This window comes from Cherax quadricarinatus, chromosome 19 (genome assembly GCF_038502225.1).
Source record: "Cherax quadricarinatus isolate ZL_2023a chromosome 19, ASM3850222v1, whole genome shotgun sequence".
NCBI classification, from domain to species: Eukaryota; Metazoa; Arthropoda; class Malacostraca; order Decapoda; family Parastacidae; genus Cherax; species Cherax quadricarinatus.
In genome coordinates, this window is record NC_091310.1 from 8,645,604 (window position 1) to 8,672,341 (window position 26,738).

General features: G+C 40.3%; 1 protein-coding gene across 2 annotated transcripts in view; it reads left to right on the forward strand.

Moving 5' to 3' along the window:
- Positions 1-26,738, forward strand: part of LOC128688206 (pre-mRNA-splicing factor 38B) — a 395,211-nt gene that overhangs the window by 140,858 nt on the left and 227,615 nt on the right. For both annotated transcript variants that reach the window (XM_070086545.1, XM_070086546.1), the window contains exon 4: positions 16,186-16,337. In XM_070086545.1, the coding sequence (XP_069942646.1) occupies positions 16,186-16,337 (152 nt within the window). The remainder of the gene's footprint in view (positions 1-16,185; positions 16,338-26,738) is intronic.

The following is a 26,738-nucleotide window of genomic DNA, read 5'->3' on the forward strand; positions in this document are numbered from 1 at the left end:
ATGTGCAAAAAGAACCTTTATTAATTGTTGGTCTATTGTATATTATTTTTTCAAAGATTTTTAGAAAGTAGAAGAAAGTTAGAAATTGAGGGTCCAGACAGCCAATCTGAAAATTGTTCTCAGGGTACAAAAATCTCCCCATTCCCCCCTCCCCCCAAAAATGAAATGGTAGAGAATCTTTTTCAGAAGGTAATGACACCAAAAGTGCTAAATTTGATGGAAAATTTACAGAATTTTGCTTTTGCAAAAGTTTGTTGCCTTGGCAATATTTATGCAACAGTGATTTTTTTTCTCACTACGAGTCCTATTTTAGGCCAGTTCCATTGTCCCAGTCGACCAGACTCTTAGCTGTGTTGCTAAGAAACTGCCCGTTTAACTATTTCAACTTCCCAATTTATTAATAGGGTCCAGAATAAACAATGTAGACAGTCCTGGTATTAGCACAACATTTCCTCTGTTCATTAGTCATGTTATCAGGCCTCTCCTATATTACACTTGCTTTCTGTGTTGAATTTTTATTCACAAAAATAGTTTTATTGTTATGGAGGCTACTGTATTACTGTAATAATTATATAAATAATGTCACTGCATTTATGAATGTGTATTAGTCAGTTGGACACGTATTAGACGAGTGACATGATTACTGTCCCTTCGAATATTGACAAAAATCAAATATATCTTTTACTTTGAGCTCAGTTTCAAGCTACTTCCATTCCTGAAACAAATCAAAATATCTTTATTTCTGTAATATATCATCCATACTATCAAATGACACCAAGAAACTGAGAATTGAACGATAAAAACCATCTGAAAATAAATACAAAATTGGTATTTTAAAGCCTAAACACAGTCATAGTTTTGTTTTCCCAACATGCACTGCATGCAGCAGGATTTTTTTTTATATGGTGCAAACTAACCACATAGGCCCTTTCTCTCATATCTACGCCAAATAACCCACACATAGAAGAGAGGGGCTTACGACAACATTTCAGTCCGACTTGGACCATATATACTCCCTCCTCTCTTTTTCATTAGTGTGACTTTGTAAATGGTCCAAGTCAGACTGAAACGTCATTGTAATCTCCTCTCTTCTATGTGCGGGTTATTTGTGTATCGTTCCAGTCACAGTATTGTGCCTTTTTTTGTTATTTATATCCATGCCAAAATTTACCACTCACAGATTTTTGGGAGATGTTAAGTGAATGTATAGGAGCCTTTGAACCAAGTGAGAGAGTAATTGTGGTAGGGGACTTGAATGCTAAAGTAGGAGAAACTTTTAGAGAGGGTGTGGTAGGTAAGTTTGGGGTGCCAGGTGTAAATGATAATGGGAGCCCTTTGATTGAACTTTGTATAGAAAGGGGTTTAGTTATAGGTAATACATATTTTAAGAAAAAGAGGATAAATAAGTATACACGATATGATGTAGGGCGAAATGACAGTAGTTTGTTGGATTATGTATTGGTAGATAAAAGACTGTTGAGTAGACTTCAGGATGTACATGTTTATAGAGGGGCCACAGATATATCAGATCACTTTCTAGTTGTAGCTACACTGAGAGTAAAAGGTAGATGGGATACAAGGAGAATAGAAGCATCAGGGAAGAGAGAGGTGAAGGTTTATAAACTAAAAGAGGAGGCAGTTAGGGTAAGATATAAACAGCTATTGGAGGATAGATGGGCTAATGAGAGCATAGGCAATGGGGTCGAAGAGGTATGGGGTAGGTTTAAAAATGTAGTGTTAGAGTGTTCAGCAGAAGTTTGTGGTTACAGGAAAGTGGGTGCAGGAGGGAAGAGGAGCGATTGGTGGAATGATGATGTAAAGAGAGTAGTAAGGGAGAAAAAGTTAGCATATGAGAAGTTTTTACAAAGTAGAAGTGATGCAAGGAGGGAAGAGTATATGGAGAAAAAGAGAGAAGTTAAGAGAGTGGTGAAGCAATGTAAAAAGAGAGCAAATGAGAGAGTGGGTGAGATGTTATCAACAAATTTTGTTGAAAATAAGAAAAAGTTTTGGAGTGAGATTAACAAGTTAAGAAAGCCTAGAGAACAAATGGATTTGTCAGTTAAAAATAGGAGAGGAGAGTTATTAAATGGAGAGTTAGAGGTATTGGGAAGATGGAAGGAATATTTTGAGGAATTGTTAAATGTTGATGAAGATAGGGAAGCTGTGATTTCGTGTATAGGGCAAGGAGGAATAACATCTTGTAGGAGTGAGGAAGAGCCAGTTGTGAGTGTGGGGGAAGTTCGTGAGGCAGTAGGTAAAATGAAAGGGGGTAAGGCAGCCGGGATTGATGGGATAAAGATAGAAATGTTAAAAGCAGGTGGGGATATAGTTTTGGAGTGGTTGGTGCAATTATTTAATAAATGTATGGAAGAGGGTAAGGTACCTAGGGATTGGCAGAGAGCATGCATAGTTCCTTTGTATAAAGGCAAAGGGGATAAAAGAGAGTGCAAAAATTATAGGGGGATAAGTCTGTTGAGTGTACCTGGTAAAGTGTATGGTAGAGTTATAATTGAAAGAATTAAGAGTAAGACGGAGAATAGGATAGCAGATGAACAAGGAGGCTTTAGGAAAGGTAGGGGGTGTGTGGACCAGGTGTTTACAGTGAAACATATAAGTGAACAGTATTTAGATAAGGCTAAAGAGGTCTTTGTGGCATTTATGGATTTGGAAAAGGCGTATGACAGGGTGGATAGGGGGGCAATGTGGCAGATGTTGCAAGTGTATGGTGTAGGAGGTAGGTTACTGAAAGCAGTGAAGAGTTTTTACGAGGATAGTGAGGCTCAAGTTAGAGTATGTAGGAAAGAGGGAAATTTTTTCCCAGTAAAAGTAGGCCTTAGACAAGGATGTGTGATGTCACCGTGGTTGTTTAATATATTTATAGATGGGGTTGTAAGAGAAGTAAATGCGAGGGTCTTGGCAAGAGGCGTGGAGTTAAAAGATAAAGAATCACACACAAAGTGGGAGTTGTCACAGCTGCTCTTTGCTGATGACACTGTGCTCTTGGGAGATTCTGAAGAGAAGTTGCAGAGATTGGTTGATGAATTTGGTAGGGTGTGCAAAAGAAGAAAATTAAAGGTGAATACAGGAAAGAGTAAGGTTATGAGGATAACAAAAAGATTAGGTGATGAAAGATTGAATATCAGATTGGAGGGAGAGAGTATGGAGGAGGTGAACGTATTCAGATATTTGGGAGTGGACGTGTCAGCGGATGGGTCTATGAAAGATGAGGTGAATCATAGAATTGATGAGGGAAAAAGAGTGAGTGGTGCACTTAGGAGTCTGTGGAGACAAAGAACTTTGTCCTTGGAGGCAAAGAGGGGAATGTATGAGAGTATAGTTTTACCAACGCTCTTATATGGGTGTGAAGCGTGGGTGATGAATGTTGCAGCGAGGAGAAGGCTGGAGGCAGTGGAGACGTCATGTCTGAGGGCAATGTGTGGTGTGAATATAATGCAGAGAATTCGTAGTTTGGAAGTTAGGAGGAGGTGCGGGATTACCAAAACTGTTGTCCAGAGGGCTGAGGAAGGGTTGTTGAGGTGGTTCGGACATGTAGAGAGAATGGAGCGAAACAGAATGACTTCAAGAGTGTATCAGTCTGTAGTGGAAGGAAGGCGGGGTAGGGGTCGGCCTAGGAAGGGTTGGAGGGACGGGGTAAAGGAGGTTTTGTGTGCGAGGGGCTTGGACTTCCAGCAGGCATGCGTGAGCGTGTTTGATAGGAGTGAATGGAGACAAATGGTTTTTAATACTTGACGTGCTGTTGGAGTGTGAGCAAAGTAACATTTATGAAGGGATTCAGGGAAACCGGCAGGCCGGACTTGAGTCCTGGAGATGGGAAGTACAGTGCCTGCACTCTGAAGGAGGGGTGTTAATGTTGCAGTTTAAAAACTGTAGTGTAAAGCACCCTTCTGGCAAGACAGTGATGGAGTGAATGATGGTGAAAGTTTTTCTTTTTCGGGCCACCCTGCCTTGGTGGGAATCGGCCGGTGTGATAATAAGATAATAAAAAAACTTATCTGAGTGAGCTGAGCTCATGGTTTAGTTCTACGCACTGACTAAGCTCAAAACCGTAGTACTGCAGCATGGATTTTTAAAGGTTAGGTATGTTAGGGAAGGTTCTGGCTTCAGTTGATTTATTGAACAATGCTGTAGTAATTGGTGATAACATTGAAGCTTTCTTGTAATGGTGGTACAGTGGACCCCCGCATAGCGAACGCATCGCATAGCGAACAATCCGCATAGCGAACGCTTTGTTCGCTGAAATTTTGCCCCGCATAGTAGACAAAAACCCGCTCAGCGAACTTCGTCCGAGACGCGTCCAATGTGCGGCCTCGGCCAGCCTCACATGTGCCGCCTGTCCCATTGTTTACCAGCTAGCCTCCGCGGTAACATTCAAGCATACACTCGGAATATTTCGTATTATTACAGTGTTTTCGGTTCTGTTTGTTGAAAATAAGTGACCATGGGCCCCAAGAAAGCTTCTAGTGCCAACCCTGTGGTAAAAAGGGTGAGAATTAGTATGGAAATTAAGAAAGATTTTGAAGGGTTTGGGGCTAACCCTGAGAAGCCTATGCCAGTTGTGGAATCCATTGTGCCTACTTCAAAAATTAAGGAAATGTGTGCACAGTGGGTTGAACTGCAAACCTTTATGGATGAAAATCACCCTGACACAGCTGTTGCAAGGCATGCTGGTGACTATTTCAATGACAATGTTATGGCCCATTTTAGACAAATCGTAAAGGAACGGGAGGTACAGAGCTCTATGGACAGAAAGAAGTCCAGTGACTCTGAAGCTGGTCCTAGTGGCATTAAAAGAAGAAGGGAAGTAACCCCGGAAAAGGACTTGCCTCCTCAAGTGTTAATGGAAGGGGATTCCCCTTCTAAACACTAACACTCTCTCTCCCCTCCTCCCATCCCATCAATCATCACCAGATCTTCAATAAAAGTAAGTGTCATGTAATTGTGCATGCCTTTTTCAGTTTGTGTGTACTAAAATTAACATTTTTTTGTGGTAAAAAATTTTTTTTTTTCATACTTTTGGGTGTCTTGCACGGATTAATTTTATTTCCATTATTTCTTATGGGGAAAATTAATTCGCATAGCGAACATTTCGCATAACGACCAGCCCTCTTGCACGGATTAAGTTCGCTATGCGGGGGTCCACTGTATATGTTCTTTGATTGAAATGGTTCCCCAGTATTGTCCCGGCCCGGGTCTTGTCCAGTTGGTGACCCGGCATTGCCCCACTTGGTGGGGGGTGTCATTCATCATCATCCTTCAGTCTTGCACAGTGGCTCCCTGGATGGAGAGGTGTCATTCGTCTTTCTTCTATCTTGTACAGAGATATTGCAGTGACTACCCCTGGTGGGGGGGGAAGGGGTGTCATCTTCTTTCTTGCTTGTTCCATGGTCATGTCTTGGGAAGAGGGTGGCTTCTTCGGGTCTTCGGACAGTATGTTCTTTGTTTCTTGCATTATTTTTCAGTAACAATTATAGAGGTAACCTTCAGTTGAAGTACAGTGGAACCTTGGCACTCAAATTTAATGGGATCCTGAAGGCTGTTCAAGTGCTGATCTGTTCGAATACAGAACAGATTTTTCCCAACCAGTTATCTTTTTGATTTGCTGTTATCACTAACCCTCTTAGGCCTCATGGTGACTTATTTATACAAATAATATAAAAAACACCAAAAATGTGAAGAAACACGAAATAGTTTACAACAAAGTTCTGGCAGGTCGTGTGTGTTTGGTCAAGTGCCAAACAAATGGTCGACTACCAAACGATTTGTTTACCAAACAAAGCGTTCACATACCGAATTGTTCAAGAAGGAAGCTGTTCGAGTACCAAGGTTCCACTGTAGTTGGAGATAGGTACAGCAAGCTTGGATGGTTATTAGTGAGGTAATCACTAGCCTGGACAGGAGAGCTTGAGGTTTTCCTAGCTAGGTTTGTTTCATTAGTCAAAAAGAATTCATTCAGTGTATTTGCTGTCTTGTTTTATGCAAGATAAGCTTATTTCAGCATCATGAGTTAGGAGACGTCGGCATCTTTGTTGCCTACACTCCTGGCACTTGATAATTTAGTCTGCAGTGAGAGAACAGCAAATAAAGTAGTTGACAGGAGCTTGGTAGGAAATTATTGTTAGAGGCTGATGTTGAGGTAGGATGTTGATACAGTGAGTGTAAAAATATTTATGCTTGTGAGATTCATAACCCAAACAATTTATGTATCATTCACTGTGACAAACAATGTATGTGTCATTCACCAAGACAGATGATGTATGTCATTCACCAGGACAAACAGTGTATGTGTCATTTACAAAGGTGAATGACATTTGGGCATACACGCAGAAAGCCCATTTCTATGCAGAGCATTTCGGGCAAACTTAAGACTAACTTAGGATTAATAAAGCAATAACAATATGAGTGCATACAGTCACTTACGTGAGTTTAATTGTAAATTTAAGAGTTTACAATGAATACAAGAGAATTTAATATTCTATTAGTTCATGCTATATGGCTTTAATAAGTTTAATAGAGAGGGATCACAGGTTTGATTATTAACATAAAGTGGACTCAGTGGATTGTTTGAGAGGATTGCAGATATTGAGAGTAAGTATATATTGATTATAAGCAAAAACAGTGTCTACATTATTCACCAAATTAAACATGCACATCTCATGACTTGGAAAGGCAACAAACTTAAAGAAAAGGAGAGATGAAGATTATGGTGGCTGCAGTCAGCAATCATTTGCACATGAGGTCCTAGTCATCTGAACCTGGAATCATTTATCTTTGCAACACCCTTGGCACATAATCTTGCATTAGAAGCATACCAATCAAACATCACTTTAAATCTACTCAGTGAACCAGTGGGCCGACGGTGGTTCTCTGCTATGTGCAGCTTCAGCACCTGACATGTAATTTTTTATTGTTCTTACCTCACTTTTCCTGAGTGTGTAGGTGAAGATTATTCTCTGTATGACTTGATGACACTCAACCATATGTGAATTGTAGTCCCAATAAAATATTATGTTGGGTACAAAGCAGGATCCCCGTATCCACGGGTGATACGTTCCAAGGACCTGCTGCAGATACCAAAACCACGCATAGTAACAAATCCTACATATAAGTCCTATACATACCTATTATAAAGTTTAATTGATAAATTATGCAGAGCAATTTATCAATTAAACTTTTTCACTGATGGGAAGCACTTCACAGCTTCTCTTAGGCTTTTGAAGAACTGCCAGCTTCTCTACTTTTGCACTTTGGTGCCATTGTTGTGCAAAGTTAAGAGATATTTTTGGGCCGCAATAAACCATGGATAACTGAAGCCACAGGTACCAAATCAGTAGATACGGGGGTTCTACTGTATTGTGTTATGGAGATCAGAAAGAATACTTGTTAAGTGAATCATTAGAATCTACTAAACGTTGCCAGGTGCTCTTACTGTAAAATAGGTAAGACTTGTCTTTTATGTTTAAGAAAATGGAATGGTTATCTTGAGCAAAATGTCAATCGTTGATGGTTTATCATGAGAAGTGGGAAAATTGAACCAAAGATCTAACTTCTTGTGTTTCTCTCCACTGTAGAATCAATCTCTCTCCAACTCATGTTAGTAAATATGAGGATAAAATCAGTTCTATGATTTTCATTGAAAGATTGAGAGATCAGTGAATGAGGAAATTAGTTATGAAGTGGTGTGATGCTGCAGACGGCTATCTATTATATACATGTTATGAAGATATTTTATAACATACAATGGAACCTCTACTTAAGAGTTTAATCTGTTCCATGACTTTGCTCGTATCCTGATTTGCTCGTATGCTGAGTCAGTTTTCCTCATTTAAATTAAAATGCAATTAATCCGTTCTGGTTCTCAGAAGGCATGACAAAATACTTCAAGATTTTGCTAATATCAACTCTATGGCTTATTTATCTATCACAATTCAACTAATATGACATAATAAACAATATAAATGGCATAGAAGCCTGATATATACTCTAGAATGAATAAAATAGTATGTCATTATGTGATATCTGGTGACGGCCATTTCCTACCTCAAGCGGCTGCCTTGTTGTGGGTGAGCGGGGGGGACCTTCCACCATCCCTGACACTCGACACCACCATCCCAGCTTTGTGAATAATAGGTGTTCAGTTCCACTTCTCTCCTACAAGCTAGCTGTGTTTGTGAATTATGTTTTGATCTTTTAATTACCATATCTGACTTACTGACTGACTGAATGACTTGACTATTACAACCCAGGAACAAAAAAGGCCTGTTATCCTGGGTGTAAAGGGGAGCAAGGAGCAGAACAAACACAGCTAAATGCTTTAGAATTATATTTTCCTTCAAGTGCGATTATAAGTATTTACAAGTATGTACACTATAGTATACAGTTGGAAATTTACGTGTACAACACGGTAAATAAAGAGGCAAAGACACAGCCTGGAGACAGAATGGACAACTGTGTTCAACCAGCAGCTGAGTGAAAATGACAAGGGTGAGAATGTGAGCAGTATCCATGTACCTTCACAATTGCCAGTTCCACAATACAGGTCTCCCTCAACATTCGTGTTTTCAACTTTCGCAGGCTTCACACATTCGCGAATTCTCAGCCGCCAAATTCCCAGCTGTCAAATTCCCAGCCGCCAAATCATATTTGAGTTTCCCGCCACTCGCGCGTCCCTAATACCCTCCCTCCGACCCCCCGCAACTGGCAGCCAGCCCGCCCGCCCGCCCGCCCGCCCGCCCGCCACTCACTCACTCAGCCAGTCAGTCTCCAGCCACTGTGCGAGTCAGTCTTGGCTGTTTGTGTGGTGGTGAAAGTGTGGCCCTCATGGGAGCAGTAACCGCTATTGATGAGCCAACCCCTAAGCGCTCAAAGAAAGTCATGAATCTTGAGCAGAAGGTGAAATTGCTAGACAAGTGTTGGACAAGTAATTTGAGCATTTCTGCCATTGGAAAATTATTCAATGTAAACGAAAGCACAGTGCGCTCCGTCAAGAAAAATGAGGTGAAGATAAGGGCGGCACTAGCATCTACTGCTGCTCTCTCAGCCAAGCAAGTGTCACAAGTAAGAAACAGTGTAATGTCTAAGATGGAATCAGCATTATTTGTGTGGATTTCAGACCAAAATAGAAAAGGAAATCCCATAGACAGCAATTCGATTCATGTAAAGGGAAAGACTTTGTATGATATGTTGGCTAGTTGTGAGCCTAGCACCAGTGCAGAACCTAGCTATCCTGACTTCCTAGCAAGTAAAGGATGGTTTGAAAAATTTAAGAGACGATTCTCCCTGCACAACCTGAAGATGAATGGAGAATCAAGATCGGCAGATCACGTTTTGGCAGCTGCATTCCCTGGTGCTTTGAAAAAAATCATCGATGAGAAGGGATACACACCTGAGCAGGTGTGGAATATGGATGAAACAGCCCTGTATTGGAAGATGCCTGCCAGGACCTTCATTGCCAAGGAGGAAAAGATTGCACCAGGGTTCAAGGCTGCAGAAGACCGATGCACATTAATGCTATGTGCTAATGCTGCTGGGCACATGATAAAGCCAGGCTTTATTTATAAATGTCCCAACCCCAGAGCACTGAAGGGACGCAATAAGAATCTCCTTCCAGTATTCTGGACGAACAATCTGAAAGCATGGACCACCAACGTCATCTGTATAGACTGGTTTCACCACTGCTTCCTGACGGAGGTACGGGCGTATCTACAAGAGAAGGGCCTCCCAAACAAAATCCTCCTGCTTCTTGATAATGCTCCAGGTCACCCACTATCACTGGAGGGAATGTGTGATGATGTTGAGGGTGTGTTCATGCCGCCAAACACAACCTCCCTGATACAACCTCTTGATCAGGGTGTGATAGCTACATTTAAAGCCTACTACACATGTAGGTCAATGCAAAGGCTCCACACCATGTTGGATGCAGATCCAGATACAAGTGTCACTCAATATTGGAAGGAATTCACCATCGCTGACTGCCTCTCTATAGTGCATGATAGTGTCAAGGATTTGCAACCTCAGATGGTGAATGGTTGTTGGAGGGCTGTGTGGCCAGAGTGTGTGTGTGATTTTGTTGGATTTGCTCCTCAAGACGAGGTTAACAAAGCTGTGAGGAAGACTGTGGAGTTAGCAAGGCAAGTTGGTGGTGAAGGGTTCGAGGACATGCAGGAGGGTGAGGTGAGAGAACTGGTTGAAGAACATGCACTGGGCCTAAATGATGAGGAATTGTTGGAGATTGTGCAGGCAGAGAATGAGGATGAAGAAGAGGAGAGTGTTGCTGAAGCCAATCAACCTCAAGCTCTCACCCTTGATAAACTTATGCAGGTGATGAGAATAACAGCGCAGCTCAAACAATTTATATACGACATAGACCCATCGATGTTGAGGGCTTTGAAGTTGATGAACGACCTTGATAAGACCATAATTCCCTACCAAACTCTGTTTGTAGATATGAAGAGGAAACGGTCTCAGTTGCCCATCACAATGTTCTTCACAAGGAAGCCTGCCACTACTCCTACTGCCTCACCTGAGGCAGTGAAGACTTAGAATCCACACGCTAGTCTCATGCCATGCAGTTACACTTCATATAATCACCTCCATTCAACTGTCATCAGTAACTGCATGTAATATCAATAGAGAGATAAAGAATTTTAATTTTAATTTTTTTAACCATCGCAAGTCATCAGAGTTCGTCTGCCCTACGAGTGGTGAGTGTTTTGTTTGTTCATTATTTATTAAACTACAGTATAAATAATATCAACTCATTCATGACTGCTAATAATAATAATAATAATAATATAATAATAAATACGAGGGTTGAAGCAGTGGGTGGTAGACGCATCGCCAGTCAGTATGGCTTTGTTTATGCTGGAGTGAGCATTATCCTCTGCGCTCTTCCAAACATTTCACAATAATTCATTGTGTTTGGTGCTTGTTGATTGACTGTAACTGCTACATAATTAACCATGGGCTCAAAGAAACTTGGTAGTACTAGCCCTTTGGTAAAGAAACTGAGAAACACGAAAGAATTGAAGAAAGAAATTGTATAAAAATACGAGGCAGTGATGGAGGCAGTACAATATTTTACGATGTTCTCAGGTATGTATTTTATGATTGTTCATGAGAACATAAGAAAGGAGGAACACATCAGTAGACCTGTTGGTCCATACTATTCAGGTCCTTCACAAATCCAACCCACTAACAGAATAAAAGCTACCCAAGCTATAAGCTTTGAACATTCTATTTACTCATATGCAAGTCCCGCTCAAATCCAACCCCCTCTCACTTATGTATTTATCCAACCTAAATGTGAAGCTACCCAAGGTTTTAGCTTTGATAGGACCTTGGGTAGCTTTAAAAAGAGATTGGACAAATATATGAGTGGGAGGAGCATGTACGTATATACATGTATATACATAGATTATTTTATTTTATTATTTTATTATATTTCCCTGCAATATATTGGGGCACCAAACATTTGCGATTTTTCAACATTCACGATTTTTCAACATTCGCGAGGCTCTTGATCCCCTAACCCTCGCAAATGTTGAGGGAGACCTGTATGATTGGCTGAACCTAGGAACTGATCTGACAATGGGGCCCCGATCGTCCGACCCTTAGTTACCTGGTTCGCTGGTTGGGGAAGTAGCCTTTTATGAGTGTGTTCACATGCTCCGAATAAGGGTACATACTCTTTGCATGCGACACTGACATGACTGACTGACTGACTGACTGACTTACTGACTTGACTGACTGACTTGACTGACTGACTTGACTGACTTACTGACTTGACAGACTGACTGACTTGACTGACTGACTGACTTGACTGACTGACTTGACTGATTTAACTGACTGACCCTGAAACGGTGTCTAGAGCACCTGGTGCCTTACCGTCAGTTGAATTTATGCACACTCCAGTACAACCATCAACTTCAGTACCAGAACCTCTACCATCCACCTCAGACCAGTAGGGCCACAGCATGACTCTCCACTTTCTTCACAATCATCCACAAACACCAGCACCCACAATTTAAGGTAAGAAATACAGTGGACCCTCGACCAGTGATATTAATCCGTTCCTGAGAGCTCATCGTTAGTCAGAATTATCGTTAGTCAAGTTAATTTTCCCCATAAGAAATAATGGAAATCAAATTTTTTAATCCGTGCAAGACACCCAAAAGTATTGAAAAAAAAAATTTTTACCACATGAAATATTAATTTTAATACACACAAACTGAAGATTACATGCACAGTTACATGACACTTACCTTTATTGAAGATCTGGTGATGATTGATGGGAGGGGAGAGGTGTTAGTGTTTAGAAGGGGAATCCCCTTCCATTAGCACTTGAGGCAGCAAGTCTTTTTCTGGGGTTACTTCCCTTGTTCTTTTAATGCCACTAGGACCAGCTTCAGAGTCACTGGACTTCTGTCACACAACATATCTGTCCATAGAGGCCTGTACCTCTCGTTCCTTTATGACTTTCCTAAAGTGGTTCACAACAGTGTCAGTGTAATAGTCACCAGCATGGCTTGCAGTAGCTGTGTCAGGGTGATTTTCATCAAAAAAGGTTTGCACTTCAAGCCACTTTGCACACATTTCCTTTATCTTAGAAGTAGGCAACTTCTTCAATTTCTCTCTCCCCTCCTCCGAAGCAGTTTCCTCAGGTGTGCCCTCTTGCTGTTGAAGATGATCTAGCAGCTCATCAGTGGTTAGTTCTTCACTGTCCTCCACTACCAACTCTTCCACATCCTCCCCACTAACCTCCAACCCCAAGGACTTCCCCAGTGCCACAATGGATTCCTCAACTGGCATAGGATTCTCAGGGTTAGCCTCAAACCCTTCAAAATCCCTTTTGTCTACACATTCTGGCCACAGTTTTTTCCAAGCAGAGTTCAATGTCCTCTTAGTCACTTCCTCCCAAGCCTTACCTATAATGTTTACACAATTGAGGATTGTAAAATGATCTTTCCAAAACTCTCTTAGAGTCAGTTGAGTTTCTGAGGTCACTACAAAGCACCTTTCAAACATAGCTTTTGTGTACAGTTTCTTGAAGTTGGAAATAACCTGCTGGTCCATGGGCTGCAGGAGAGGAATGGTATTAGGAGGCAAAAACTTCACCGTAATGAAGCTCATGTCCCTAGAAAGTCGCTCTGCCAAGTCTGAAGGATGACCAGGAGCATTGTCTAATACCAGGAGGCACTTAAGGTCTAATTTCTTTTCAATTAGGTAATTTTTCACATTGGGAGCAAATGCATGATGTAACCAGTCATAGAAAAAGTCCCTAGTGACCCATGCCTTACTGTTTGCCCTCCACAGCACACACAAATTAGCCTTGAGGACATTGTTTTTCTTGAACACTCTGGGAGTTTCAGAGTGATACACCAATAAAGGCTTCACTTTGCAATCACCACTAGCATTGGCACATATCAACAGAGTAAGCCTGTCTTTCATAGGCTTATGTCCTGGGAGTGCCTTTTCCTCCTGAGTAATGTACGTCCTGCTTGGCATTTTCTTCCAAAACAGGCCTGTTTCGTCACAATTAAACACTTGTTCAGGTTTCAGTCCCTCACTGTCTATGTACTCCTTGAAGTCCTGCACATATTTTTCAGCCGATTTGTGGTCCGAACTGGCAGCCTCACCATGCCTTATCACACTATGAATGCCACTACGCTTCTTAAATCTCTCAAACCAACCTTTGCTGGCCTTAAATTCACTCACATCACTAGTTGCTGGCATTTTTCTAATTAAATCGTCATGCAACTTCCTAGCCTTTTCACATATGATCGCTTGAGAGATGCTGTCTCCTGCTATCTGTTTCTCGTTTATCCACACCAATAAAAGTCTCTCAACATCTTCTATCACTTGCGATCTCAGTTTCGAAAACATAGTTGCACCTTTGGCAAGAACAGCTTCCTTGATTGCCGTTTTCTTGCCCACAATAGTAGCGATTGTTGATTGGGGTTTATTATACAACCTGACCAGCTCAGAGATACGCACTCCACTTTCGTATTTATCAATGATCTCTTTCTTCATCTCCATAGTAATTCTCACCCTTTTTGCTGTAGGGTTGGCACTAGAAGCTTTCTTGGGGCCCATGGTGACTTATTTTGCAGGTGAAATCACTAAAAAGGCCGTGATAATATGAAATGTTCCAGTTGTATGTTTGGAAGCGACCGCGGAGGCTGGCTGGTTTGTAAACACTGGCACCAAAGGGACAAGTGAGGCGCGCTCAGGCCAAAGTGGACGCGTATGGTACGGAATGAATAGCGCTGGTCGGGTTTTTAAGCGCTAGTCGAGGCAAAATTTTTGCGTTAAAATGTATCGCTAGTCAGATTTATCGTTAATCGATGCCATCGTTGGTTGAGGGTCCACTGTACTATTATTTCTGTTTCAGTTACAGTATAGTCTTAAGCAGTAAAAACTACATAATATATCACAACAATGAACTACAATTATATACAGTGGACCCCCGCATAACGATCAGCTCCCAACTTGACCAATTATGTAAGCGTATTTTTGTAAATGCTTTTGTAGGTGTATTTTTAGGGGTCTGAAACGGATTAATCTAATTCACAATATTTCTTATGGGAACAAAATCGGTCTATAACGGCACCCAAACAGACTTCTGGATTGAAATAATATCGTTATGTGGGGGTCCACTGTATTCACTTTTATTTTTGTAAGATCTGGAGGTCTAAAAAAAAGTCGTTTGTGGGGGAAGCTCACATCCTGAATTTTTGCTCGTAACCAGAAAGAAAAAATCGACCAAGCGACTGCTCGTATCCTGAAAAACTTGTATGGGGGGCACTTGTAAGCTGAGGTTCCACATTTATCCACTGATGCCATCCTACCTTATTGTCTTCATAAAAGTTATAATTTTCGCAGTGAATGGACGAGACAAATTTTTTTTTTTAACCCTTTCAGGGTCTTTGCTATAGATCTACGGCTTTACGTTGAGGGTCCAAACAGTAGATCTACGCCATGAGCTCAGCTCACCCTGATAAGATGTGAGCGGTAAATTTGAGCCTAGATATGAAAGAATACATCTATGTGGTATGTGTGCACTACATAAAACAAATCCTGCAGCACACAGTGCATAATGATAAAAAACTGAGACCATAATTTTCGATTAAAACAGCAACTTTGCAGTGTTTTTTTGTATGTTTTTTCCAGTTGTATTTGCGATTTCTTGGTCTCATTTGATAGAATGGAATATATATTACAGAAATAAAGAGAATTTTGATTGGTTTTATTACTGAAAATGACTTGAAACTGAGCTCAAAGTAGCGGAAATGTTAAATTTTTGCTGATGTTCAAGAGTAAACAAACGACCTCACACGTCTAATACATGCCAGCTGGTGGGTCTAATATACATTCAAAAATGTACTGATGTTATTTATACAGTTATTACAATATTGTATGACAGTAAATCTTCTATTTTTTGGTTTGAATAAAAATTCATTGTGAATTAAAAATCAAAATGGAATTCATTTGTAAAGCCTGAAAACGTAACTTATGATAAGAGGAAATGATAGTTTAGTGCCAGGAATGCCTGCATTGTTTATTCTGGACCCTGTTTTGAAATTGGAATATTTTGAACTTTGCACTAAATTTGCTAAATTACCAATTTCCAATCACTTTATTTTGTAGTTGAAACAGTTGAGTTGGCAATTTCTTGTGCTCAGTCGATAGAAGTAATACTAGTGAAATAGCTAAAAATTTGGTCAACTGGAATAAGGTAATTGGCCTAAAATGGGAGACAATGTCGGCAAAATCGCCAGTGCGTAAATATCGCCGACACATCAAAATTCGCGAGAGAATAATTTCGTCAATTTTCCATCAAATTTTGTACTTTTGGTTTTATTACCTTCAGATAAAGATTCTCTACCATTTCATAAGAAAAATAAAATTCTTTTTTGAAAATTCTTGGACATGGTGCGCACTTTGAAATTTGGCCTCTGGACCCTGAAAGGGTTAACTGGCCATATCCCACCAAAGCAGGGTGACATAAAAAGAAAAACAAAAGTCTTTTTTTGAACATTTAGTAATTTATACAGGAGAAGGGATTACTAACCTCTTGCTTCCAGCATTATAGTTGCCTCTTACAACACTCGTTGTTTACGGACCTTAAATGTTGGCATCAATTTCACAAACTCTTATCTTCTGCAGGTACGAGGTGTTGGAGCAGGAGGAATTGTCTCCACTGCCTTCTGCATATTGTACAAGCTTTACACCCTTCGCTTGACACGTAAACAAGTCACCGGGCTGCTCAACCATGGGGATTCTCCTTACATCCGAGGTTTAGGTTTTATGTACATAAGGTAAGATTAGTTAGTGTTGTAACCTTCTTTTACCAGTCTTTCAGTAGATATTTAGTTTTTATAATGTGAGTTGCTTCTAGAGTGCAAGGCTACAGGATCACTTTTATTTATAATGGATCTGCAGTCAAGATTAGACAGCTGTGGAATTAAATATTCACTTATGGGGAAATATTTCATGGTTACTTTAATTAAAAAAGGAGAGTAGATCTGTGAAGCTCAGTGTAGGTTTAGTGTGATTTAAAAAAACATGTAAATCTTATTGTGATGTTGATTTTGACTGGTACAGTAAAACCTTAATTTGATTGATTTTAGATTTAACAGACAAAATTTGTTTGAACAGTTTAGTAGCCTTTAATCTGTCAAAGGCCTGGAAATTAACTACCCCTTCTGCATTGTGATTTTTTGGAAAAAAAGTCTTGCCAAATGAAATATCTTATTCATCTTAAGGTAATTAGACCTAACATAGTGAAACTGGTCCAGTGCTTACGGAATAATGAAGATGCAAAGTTGAAAGAGTTGGAATGCCTGATGGCAACAGCTGGTCTTGCCACACAGCACCCAGTTTCTTGTTTTCATGTCATTATTTCTTTTTTTATTATTTGTTTATAATTATAAACAGTACAGCATTGTTTTATATGACACTGGTTGTGTTGTTATTTGTTCTAGGATTTGAATTTGTCACAGAATTCCTCAAAACAAGATGATGTAATAAACAGTAATAAACTGCTTCAGTTTATTACTGTTTCTAACACTGTACAAACACTCAACATGTATTACCAGAGTTCGTGCATTTTGTGTGTGTGTGTGGAACTTCTCAAAACAATACAGCACAAATAATGTCTCGTAATACTTACACACATATTTTGTCTTGTGTGCACGTGCGCACACACCTTTTCTGAGTTTCAGTGGTGATAGTGATCACCAGGCTCCAGACAAAATGGAATTTTTTCATCACTGTGGCAATGGTGTGGCGCTGGAGTTGTGGGTTGTTGTATTTGGGGCCGTGTATTATAACCGCTTTCCTCACATTAATCTCAGACCCATGGAACTCCACATCAGAATCACTGTTCTCATTGTTAATGCCTGTAGGTAATAATATGAGCAGTTAATTGAGGCTGGAGTAAGGGACGTGTCTAGAATTCATAAACAGAAGTTGAGAGTGTAGCTGTTCCCATTATTCTCTGTGTGGGACATGGTGTTCTGTATACAGCACACACCTTGTGCACAGACCCATTCTTCCATGCCTAGGCCTAAATTTGCCACCCACAGCATATTTGAAGGCTCTCTCGGTTATAATATTACATCACTGCCATGAAGTCTTAGACTGTCGCTTATGTAGATCTACGTGGTTGATGCTAGTGGTGCTGTCATGTTGTGAGTGGTAAATTTTGGCCAAGAAACAAGAGAATAAGTGCATGGTGGATGTGCACAGTATAGAAAAAAAATTCTGTACTATTCAGGTCATGATGAGAACAAATAACTTCTGGCGTTGTGTTTAGGATGAAATAGCAAATTTGGAGCATTTTTATGGTGCCTTTCATAATTTTGTTGGCTGTTTCTTCATACCAGTTGATAGCCTGAGAGACATGCTTTTGAAATGGATACATATTTTTAATCAGTTTCATGCTAGAAATGCCCTGATATAGGCCTCACAGTGGTAGAAACAGTCAATTTTTGGCGATCTTTTTGAGGAAAGGTGGGGAGTGTCCTTCCTCTACTCCCAAGTCTGTTTTATATGTTTGTTAGGTTGGTTTCAATTACTGGAAAGTCTTAAACCATGACCAAGTATTCTTGGTTATGGTTTATTATCAAGAAAAGAGGGAAACCAAGAGGTTGATTGTTTGTCATGATGGATTCAAAATTGAGGGCAAGAGTTATACAGAAGAGGCCTAGGAACATGATCACTGAACAGAGGAAAGATTGCTCTACTGGCTGCAATATCCTCAGTGTGTGCTTTGGACTTTATTTTTAAACTGGAGTTCGTTGAAATTGGCCAAGTTGCCAAGCTCTGTGTTCTTTATATGGTAGTTCTGTTGGTTGAGTGCACAGTTTCTTCTGATTATGAGGAGTACTGAAAGTGCATTCGCACTAAAGCTAGAATTGGGTTGGTTTGAGCACCGGAACTGACTTAACCCTTTCAGGGTCGAGAGGCCCTCTCCAAAACTTGTTTTCAGGGTTGAAAATTTTTCGGAAAAAAAAAATTATTTTTTCTTATGAAAAGATATAGAATTTTTTCCCAATCATAATGACACCAAAAGTATTAAGTTTGATGGAAAGCTTAAGGAATTATGCTCTCGTGAAGTTAGCGGTCTTGACGATGGTTATGCATCGGCGATTTTGCCCACTTTGAGCCCTATTTTCGGCCAATTCCAGTGTACTAGTCGACAAAAATCATAACTAATTCACTAGAGCTCCATTTTTTCTGTCGAATGAGTACACGAAACCACCCATTTACCGATGTCAACTATGCAATAAAGTGGTCAGAAATTAGCAATTTTGCCAATTTCACACAAATTTCAAAAGATGCCAATTTCCAAATAGGGTCCAGAATAAACAAGAAAGACATTCCTGGCACTAAAATAACATTTCCTCTGTTCATTAGTCATGTCCCCAGGCCCCTCTTACATTCTTTTGCTTTCCACTTTTGAATTTTTATTCTCACAAAAAGTAGAAGATTTACTGTTATGCAGACTACTGCATTAGTGTAGAAATGGTATAAATAATATCAGCGCACTTGTGAAAGAATATTAGACTCACCAGTTGATGTGTATTGGATGCGTAGCATGATTTGTTTACTTTTGAACTTTGGCAAAAACTGAAGATTTCTGCTACTTTGAGCTCAATTTCAAGGTACTTTTCATTGTAAAACCAATCAAAATAATCTCAATTTCTGTAACATGTCTTCCAATTTATAAAGTGAGACCAGGAAAACTAAAATACCATCATAAATACCATAGGAAAATACAGTGCAATGTCTCTGTTTTAAACCAAAAACACTGTCAAATTTTTTTTTCTCATTATGCACTGTGCGCTGCAGGATTTTTTTTATACTGCGCACACTGACCACATAGACCCATCCTTTCATATGTAGGCCTACTAGCTTTCTCTCGCTAGATTTGAGGGCGCTAGAATTTAGGCGTACTGTCAAGTGGGTTTTCGATACGTGGATGAGTATTTTTACCCATCCACGTATCGAAAACCCACTTGACAAATATAGCGTCGCCGAGCTCTCAGTAGTAGTACCAGTTCCTAGTAACCAGTAACCAGTGTACCAAGATGACTCACTACCAACCGTCTGTGTGAATCATTGACTGTATTCATATTGCTGGTGACCTTAGCAGGATTTCAAACACCCTCACCCTGTAGACACTTGTGAGTCAGTCGAAGATAGGCAGCAGAGAGAGGCAGGTCGGCTGTTGGCGCTTCCCATGCTTCCCGATATATATTATACGTACTACCAACCTACGTGAGTATTCTTACCCCATCCACGTATCGAAAACCCACTTGACAGTACTAGTACGTCAAAAACCCTGGTGCGTAAACCGTACAAGAATTTTTGTTTTTACCTGGAGAGGGTTTTGGGGGTCAACGTCCCCGCAGGCTGGTCCGAGACCATGCCTCATGGTGGATCAGGGTCTGATCAACCAGGCTGTTACTACTAATCGAACGCAAGCTGACGTACGAACCACGGCCCAGTTGGTCAGGTACTAACTTTAGGTGCCTGTCCAGTGCCTTCTTAAAGACAGCCAGGGATATATTGATAATCCCCCTTATGTATGCTGAGAGGCAACTGAACAGTCATGGGCCCCAGACACTTTTTGTGTTGTCTTTCAGTGTACTCGTGGCACCCCTGCTTTTCATCGGGGGAATGTTGCATCTCCTGCCGAGTCTTTTGCTTTCATATGGAATGATTTTCGTGTGCAGGTTTGGTACTAATCCCTCCAGGACCTAGCAAGTGTGTATTATCATGTATCTTTCTCGCCTGCATTTGAGGGAATACAGATCAAGGACCTTCAACCGTTCCCAGTAGTTTAGGTGCCTTATCGCACTTATGTGTGCCATGAAAGTTCTTTGTACACTCTCCAGGTCTGCAATGTCGCCAGCCTTGAAGGGGGGCCATTAGTGTACATCAGTATTCCAGCCTAGAGAGCACAAGCGATTTGAAGAGAATCATAATGGGCTTGGCGTCCCTAGTTTTGAAGGTTCTCATCCTATCATTTTCCTAGTGGATGAGGTAGATACATTATTGTGGTCTTTGAAGGCGAGATTCTCTGACATTATCACTCCCAGGTCCTTCACATTACTTTTCCATTCTATTGTATGGTTAGAGTTTGTGGTATACCCTGACACATTTTTAATTTCTTCAAGTTTTCCATATCTGTTGTTTTTAGTATGTGGGGGATGACCCCTGTGTCCATGCTCCCTCTCCATAAAATGCTGAAGGCATGCGATAGGGACTTCTTGCAGTTCTTCATGAACATGGAATTCCACGAGTCAGGGCCTGGGGTAGAGTGCATGGGCATGTCATTAATTGCCTCTTCAAATCTTGTGGAGTTATAATAATATCCGAGAGTTTTGGGATTACCAAATTTTGGGTTTCGTTCATAAAGAATTCATTTGGATTGTCGATCCTTAGAGTGGGCAGTAGATCGCTGAACACTGAGTCATATTGGGACATTAGTATCTCACTCATTTCTTGGCTATCATCTGTGTATGTCCCATCCCACCTGAGCAGGGGTCCAATACTAGATGTTGTTTTTCCCTTAGATTTGGCATAAGAGTAGAAGTATTTTGTTTGTTTTTTGAGTTTCCTTTTTGGCTTTTAGCTCTTCCTGTGATTCTTGTCTCCTATAAGATTCCTTCAGCTTAAGTTTAATATTTGCAGTTTCATTGACTAGTGCTTCCCTTCGTATTTCAGATATATTGACCCCACTCAGCAGCTCTGTGACTCTTCGCCTTTGTCTGTATAGGGAACATCTCTCTCTTTCTAGTTTACATCTTCTCTTTCTTTTTCTTAATGGAATGTGTCTTGAGCAGATCTCGAGAACCACAGAATTCATTTTTTCAAGGCAGACGTTCGGGTCCGTGTTGTTTAGGATATCTTCCCAGCTTGTTTCATTTAGGACATGGTTTACTTGATCCCATTGTATGTTTTTGTTATTGAAATTGAATTTCATGAAAAGACTTTCATGACTGCTTACATGTTGCTGGTCCAGAGCCCTGTGCATACATGTCTGTACCTCTAATATGTTGTGATCTGAGTGAATTGTCTTTGATGCAGCTATATTATGTATCAGATCATCATTGTTAGTGAAGATGAGATCCAGCGCATTTTCTAGTCTTGTTGCTGGTTTAAGATAAATTTGTTGCAGAGATTTAGTAGTTCGAGTGTGTGTGAAATTTCATCAGAGCTGCCTCCCGGGGTGATCTCTTCTAAAACATTGTTTGCTATACTCCTCCATTTTAGGTGTCTCATGTTGAAATCTCCTAGTAGTAAGATGTTTGGGCAGGAGTTGGGAGATTTTCCAGACAGTGGTCAATTTTCTCAGGCTGCTCCTGGAATTGCTGGGAAGTTGCATCTGGAGGCTTGTATACTACTACAATGACAAGGTTTTGGTTTTCGATCTTTACCGCCAAAACTTCAGCTACATCATTTGAAGTGTTTAGTAGTTCTGTGCAAATGAGCTACTGTGTGACATACAGGCCAACCCCTCCTTGTTGCCTGTTTAGTCTGTCGCATCGGAATAGGTTATAACCTGGGATCCATATTACCTATAAAAAAATGTTCCCATTTCAGAAGATGAAATTTTTATATACAGTGGACCCCCAAGTTTCGTGATTAATCCGTTCCAGAGAGCCTGCCGACAGTCGAAATTCACGAAACTCGAAACCATTTTCCCCATAAGAAATAATGGAAATAAAATTAATCCGTTCCAGACACCCAAAAATATTAAAATAAAATATTTTTTTTCAAATTAAATAAAGATTTATATACTGAAATCAATGAGAAATCAAGTACATGCATATAAAAAATAATAATAACATTACACTTACCTTTACTGAAGACTTCTGGGTGGATGGAAGACGGGAGGAGGGGATAGGAGGAAGGTGTACACTATTGTTTGGAAGGAGAATCTCCTTCCATTAGGACTTTAGGTAGCAAGTCCTTATCTGGGGTTACTTCCCTTCTTCTTTTAATGCCACTGGGAACAACTTGAGAGTCACTGGACCCCTGTCACACAAAATATCTGTCCAGAGAGGTCTTTTTCTGGCATTTCTTTAAGATTTTCCTGAAGTGGGACACAACACTGTCATTGTACATGTTGCAGATACGGCTTGTTTCAGCTTGGTCAGGGTGATACTTTTCAACAAAGCTTTGCAACTCATTCCACTTGGCACAAATCTCCTTAATCTTTGAAGAAGGCACCTCATCCACTCCCTCTTCCTATTCGTCTGAAGCAAGTTCCTCGGCTGTGGTCTGATGCTGTTCCAGTTGAAGCTCTTGCAGTTCATTAGTGGTTAGCTCTTCCCTGTGGTCCTCCACCAACTCTTCCACATCCCCATCACTCACCTCCAACCCCATGGACTTGCCCAATGTCACAACACTTTCCACAACAGGCAGAGGGTCGGCAGGGACAGGGTCTGCCTCATACCCTTCAAAATCCCTCTGGATCGTGTTCCTCACTTCATTTACCAAAGGCATTGCACTAGCTTTTCTTGGGTCCATAATGACTTATTTAGCAGTTGCAAGCACAAAAAACAATGGATTATTATGAAATGTATTGTATGAACCCGCAGGGTGATGGTCACAAGTTGGTAAACAATGGCACACTGAGCGTGAATGGCATGGGAGACTGGCTTGGTGTGCGCGGTGACGGGTGGATGAGTACTGGATGGTCGCCGAAACACGAGTCTAATAACGAAACTCGAGGCCAAATTTTGCCAAAAAAACTCGCCGAAGGTCGAATTTCACAAAAGTCGAGGCTGCCAAAACTCGAGGGTCCACTGTATACGTATATTTTGTTTTAAATGGTGACCTTGAAGGGCTTTCAGTTTGGTGGGTGTCAACAGTTAAACACACACTGCATTACTCAGCACCATGTTTCCCCTATTCCATGAAATGAAGGTTTCACTAATTATTTCAGTACATAAAGTGTGTTCTTGTCTTCTGTGTGGAAATCATAATTTGCAGTAAATAATAGCTTGAGATGTGAGCAATGCTTGGATGAGTTTGTTGTGCCCTGAAAACTTGGAGAGAAAGCTGCTATGTTGAACATTAAAGTTGCATGTGTTATGAGTGATTGCTTAAATCAGTGTGTGTTGATGTAAAACTACCATTGCTGTTGATGGTGGCAACAGTAGTGATTAACCCTTTCACTGTTGGACCCGTAATATTGTGGTTTGCAAGCCAGTGTTGGTCCCGTAATGTTAGGCCAAATTTCTAGCGGCTTCCACTCTTGCAGGAGAAAGCTGGTAGGCCTACATATGACAGAATGGGTCTGAGTGGTCAGTGTGCACAGTATACAAAAAATTCTGCAGCACGCAGTGCATAATGAGAAAAAAAAAGACCATGTTTTAGGTTTAAAACACCAACATTGCAGTGTATTTTCATATGGAATTTATGGTTGTATTCTCATTTTCTTGATCTCATTTGATAGAATGGAAGATATATTACAGAAATTGAGATGATTTTGAATGGTTTAACTTGCAATTGAGCTCAGAGTAGTGGAAATGTTAAATTTTTGCTGATGTTCAAGAGTAAACAAATCAATTCACGCATCCAATACATGTCAACTGGTGGACCTGATATGCTTTCACAAATGTGCTGATATTATTTATACCACTTTTACAATAATACAGTAGTCTGCATAACAGTAAATCTCTCTTATTTTTTGTGTGAATACAAATTCAAAATGGAAAGCAAGAGGGGCCTGGAGACATGACTAATGAACAGAGAAAGTTATTTTAGTGCTAGGAATGTTTTTGTTAATTCTGGACCCTATTTTGAAATTGGCCCAATTATCAATTTCTGATCACTTTATTGGGTAGTTGAAATTGGTAAATGGGCAGTTTCTTGTATTCATTCAATGGAACAAATTGAGTTATAGTGAAATAGCTATGAGATTAGTCGACTAGAACAATGGAGTTGGCCGAAAATAGGACTCAAAGTGGGTGAAATCACCGATGCTTGAATATCGCCGAGACCGCTAACCTCGCGAGAGCATAATTCCACAAGTTTTCCATCAAATTTCATACTTTTGGTGTCATTACCATTGGGAAAAGATTCGCTATCATTTCACAAGGATTTTTTTTTTTAAATTCTTCGACACTGAGAGCAAGTTTTTGAGCAGGGGCCTCAACAGTGAGAGAGTTAAGGTAGTGGTTGCAGGATTTGAGCAGTGCTCATGGTGTTGACAACATTAATGGTAATCATAGCAACACCAGCAATTACTGTAGTTACTTGTACGTAACATCTTCTAGTGTGTTGTAATATGTTTAAGTTTATGTTGATTGTAGCACTAACTACCCAGACTTGGATCACATTTTAACTGTCTACCAAACTCTTAGTAAAGAAATGCCTTTAGTGCTCTCTCAGTATTTTTTTTCTTAGTTTACAGTTGTTGCTTCTTGTTTCCTCTCTTGGTGGAGGCCCAGGGAGAGGTATTGAAACTTGTTTAAAACATATCCAAGTGTGAAATTATCTCAGCCAGGTAGCCATTGGTTCATGGAAGGGTACTCAAGCTGTAACCATCTCCTCATAAATAGAACCTTGCTCTGATTATCTTTTTGGTCCAGCACCACTACCATTGTCTTCTAGACAAATTTAATAACCTGAAGATAATGGTGCTAATGGCTTGGACAGCCTATAGGCTTGTGTAAACGTGTTAAATAGTGAGTGGAGGCAAGTGGTTTTTATGATTTGAGATGCTGTTAGAGTGTAAGCAAGGTAGCATTTACGATTGGATTCAGGAAAGCCGGTTAGCTGGACTTGAGTCCCGGAAGTGGGAAGTACATTGCCTGGACTCTGAAGGAGGATGGACATGTTGCATTTCAGAAGCTTGTCTGACCTGTGATGTTGGCAGACTATTAGTAACAGTGATTGAATGAATGATGGTGAAAGTGTTTCTTCTTCAGTTCACCCTACCTTGGTGGGAGATGGCTGATGATTTAAAAATAATAGAATAGAGAATGGTGGTATAAAGCAGCAAAGAGATTTTTTTATGCAATGCTTCACGGACTTGGGGCTTCATATCATATATAAGCAGTACAGTAGGGCCTTGCTTTATGGCGTTTTGCTCTACGGCATTCCACTATTATGGACATTTCAAATTATGGCCAAAACTAGCTATATGGTTTCCCCTGTCTTTCTAATACGGTCACCGTGCCCCACCCGGTTTGTTTACATTCTCCATGAGCACAACTTTCCATTATGTTTGGAAACTTTCCAAAATTTCAAGTATTTTGAAGTTATTTCATATTTTATATATCTTTCTTTCTTTCAACACACCGGCCGTATCCCACCGAGGCGGGGTGGCCCAAAAGGAAAAACGAAAGTTTCTCCTTTTACATTTAGTAATATATACAGGAGAAGAGGTTACTAGCCCCTTGCTCCCGGCATTTTAGTTGCCTCTTACAACACGCATGGCTTACGGAGGAAGAATTCTGTTCCACTTCCCCATGGAGAATATTTTATATATACTCTGATAATTATACTTGTGTAACTGTACCTAAATACAGTGGACCCTCACCTAACGATATTAATCCATTCCTGAGAGCTCATCGTTAGCCGAGTTAATTTTCCCCATAAGAAATAATGGAAATCCAATTAATCCGTTCCAGACAGCCAAAAGTATTAATTTTTTTTTTTTCATGAAATATACATTTCCCTACAAAGAAAACAATAAGACATGCACAATAATTACATAAATAAATGTTAAAATGACACTTACCTTTATTGAAGAGTATTGATGAGTGATGAGACACTGTTTTTCTTGAACACTGGGATTTTCAGAGTGATACACCAGTAAAGACTTCACTTTGCAATCCCCACTAGCATTACAACAAAACATGAGAGTTAGCCTGTCTTTCATAGGCTTGTGTCCTGGGAGTGCCTTTTCCTCCTGAGTAATGTAGGTCCTGTTTGGCATTTTCTTCCAGAACAGGCCTGTTTCATCACAATTGAACACTTGTTGGGGGATGAATTTTTCAGCTTTGCCATGCCTTATTGCACTGTTTATGCCACTACAATTCTTAAATCTCTCAAACCAACCTTTGCTGGCCTTAAATTCACCAATATGAGCACTAGTTCCAGGCATTTTTTCCTGTTCACCTGGGTGTTAGTCAACTGTTGTGGGTCACATCCTGGGGGACAAGATTAAGGACCCCAATGGAAATAAGTTA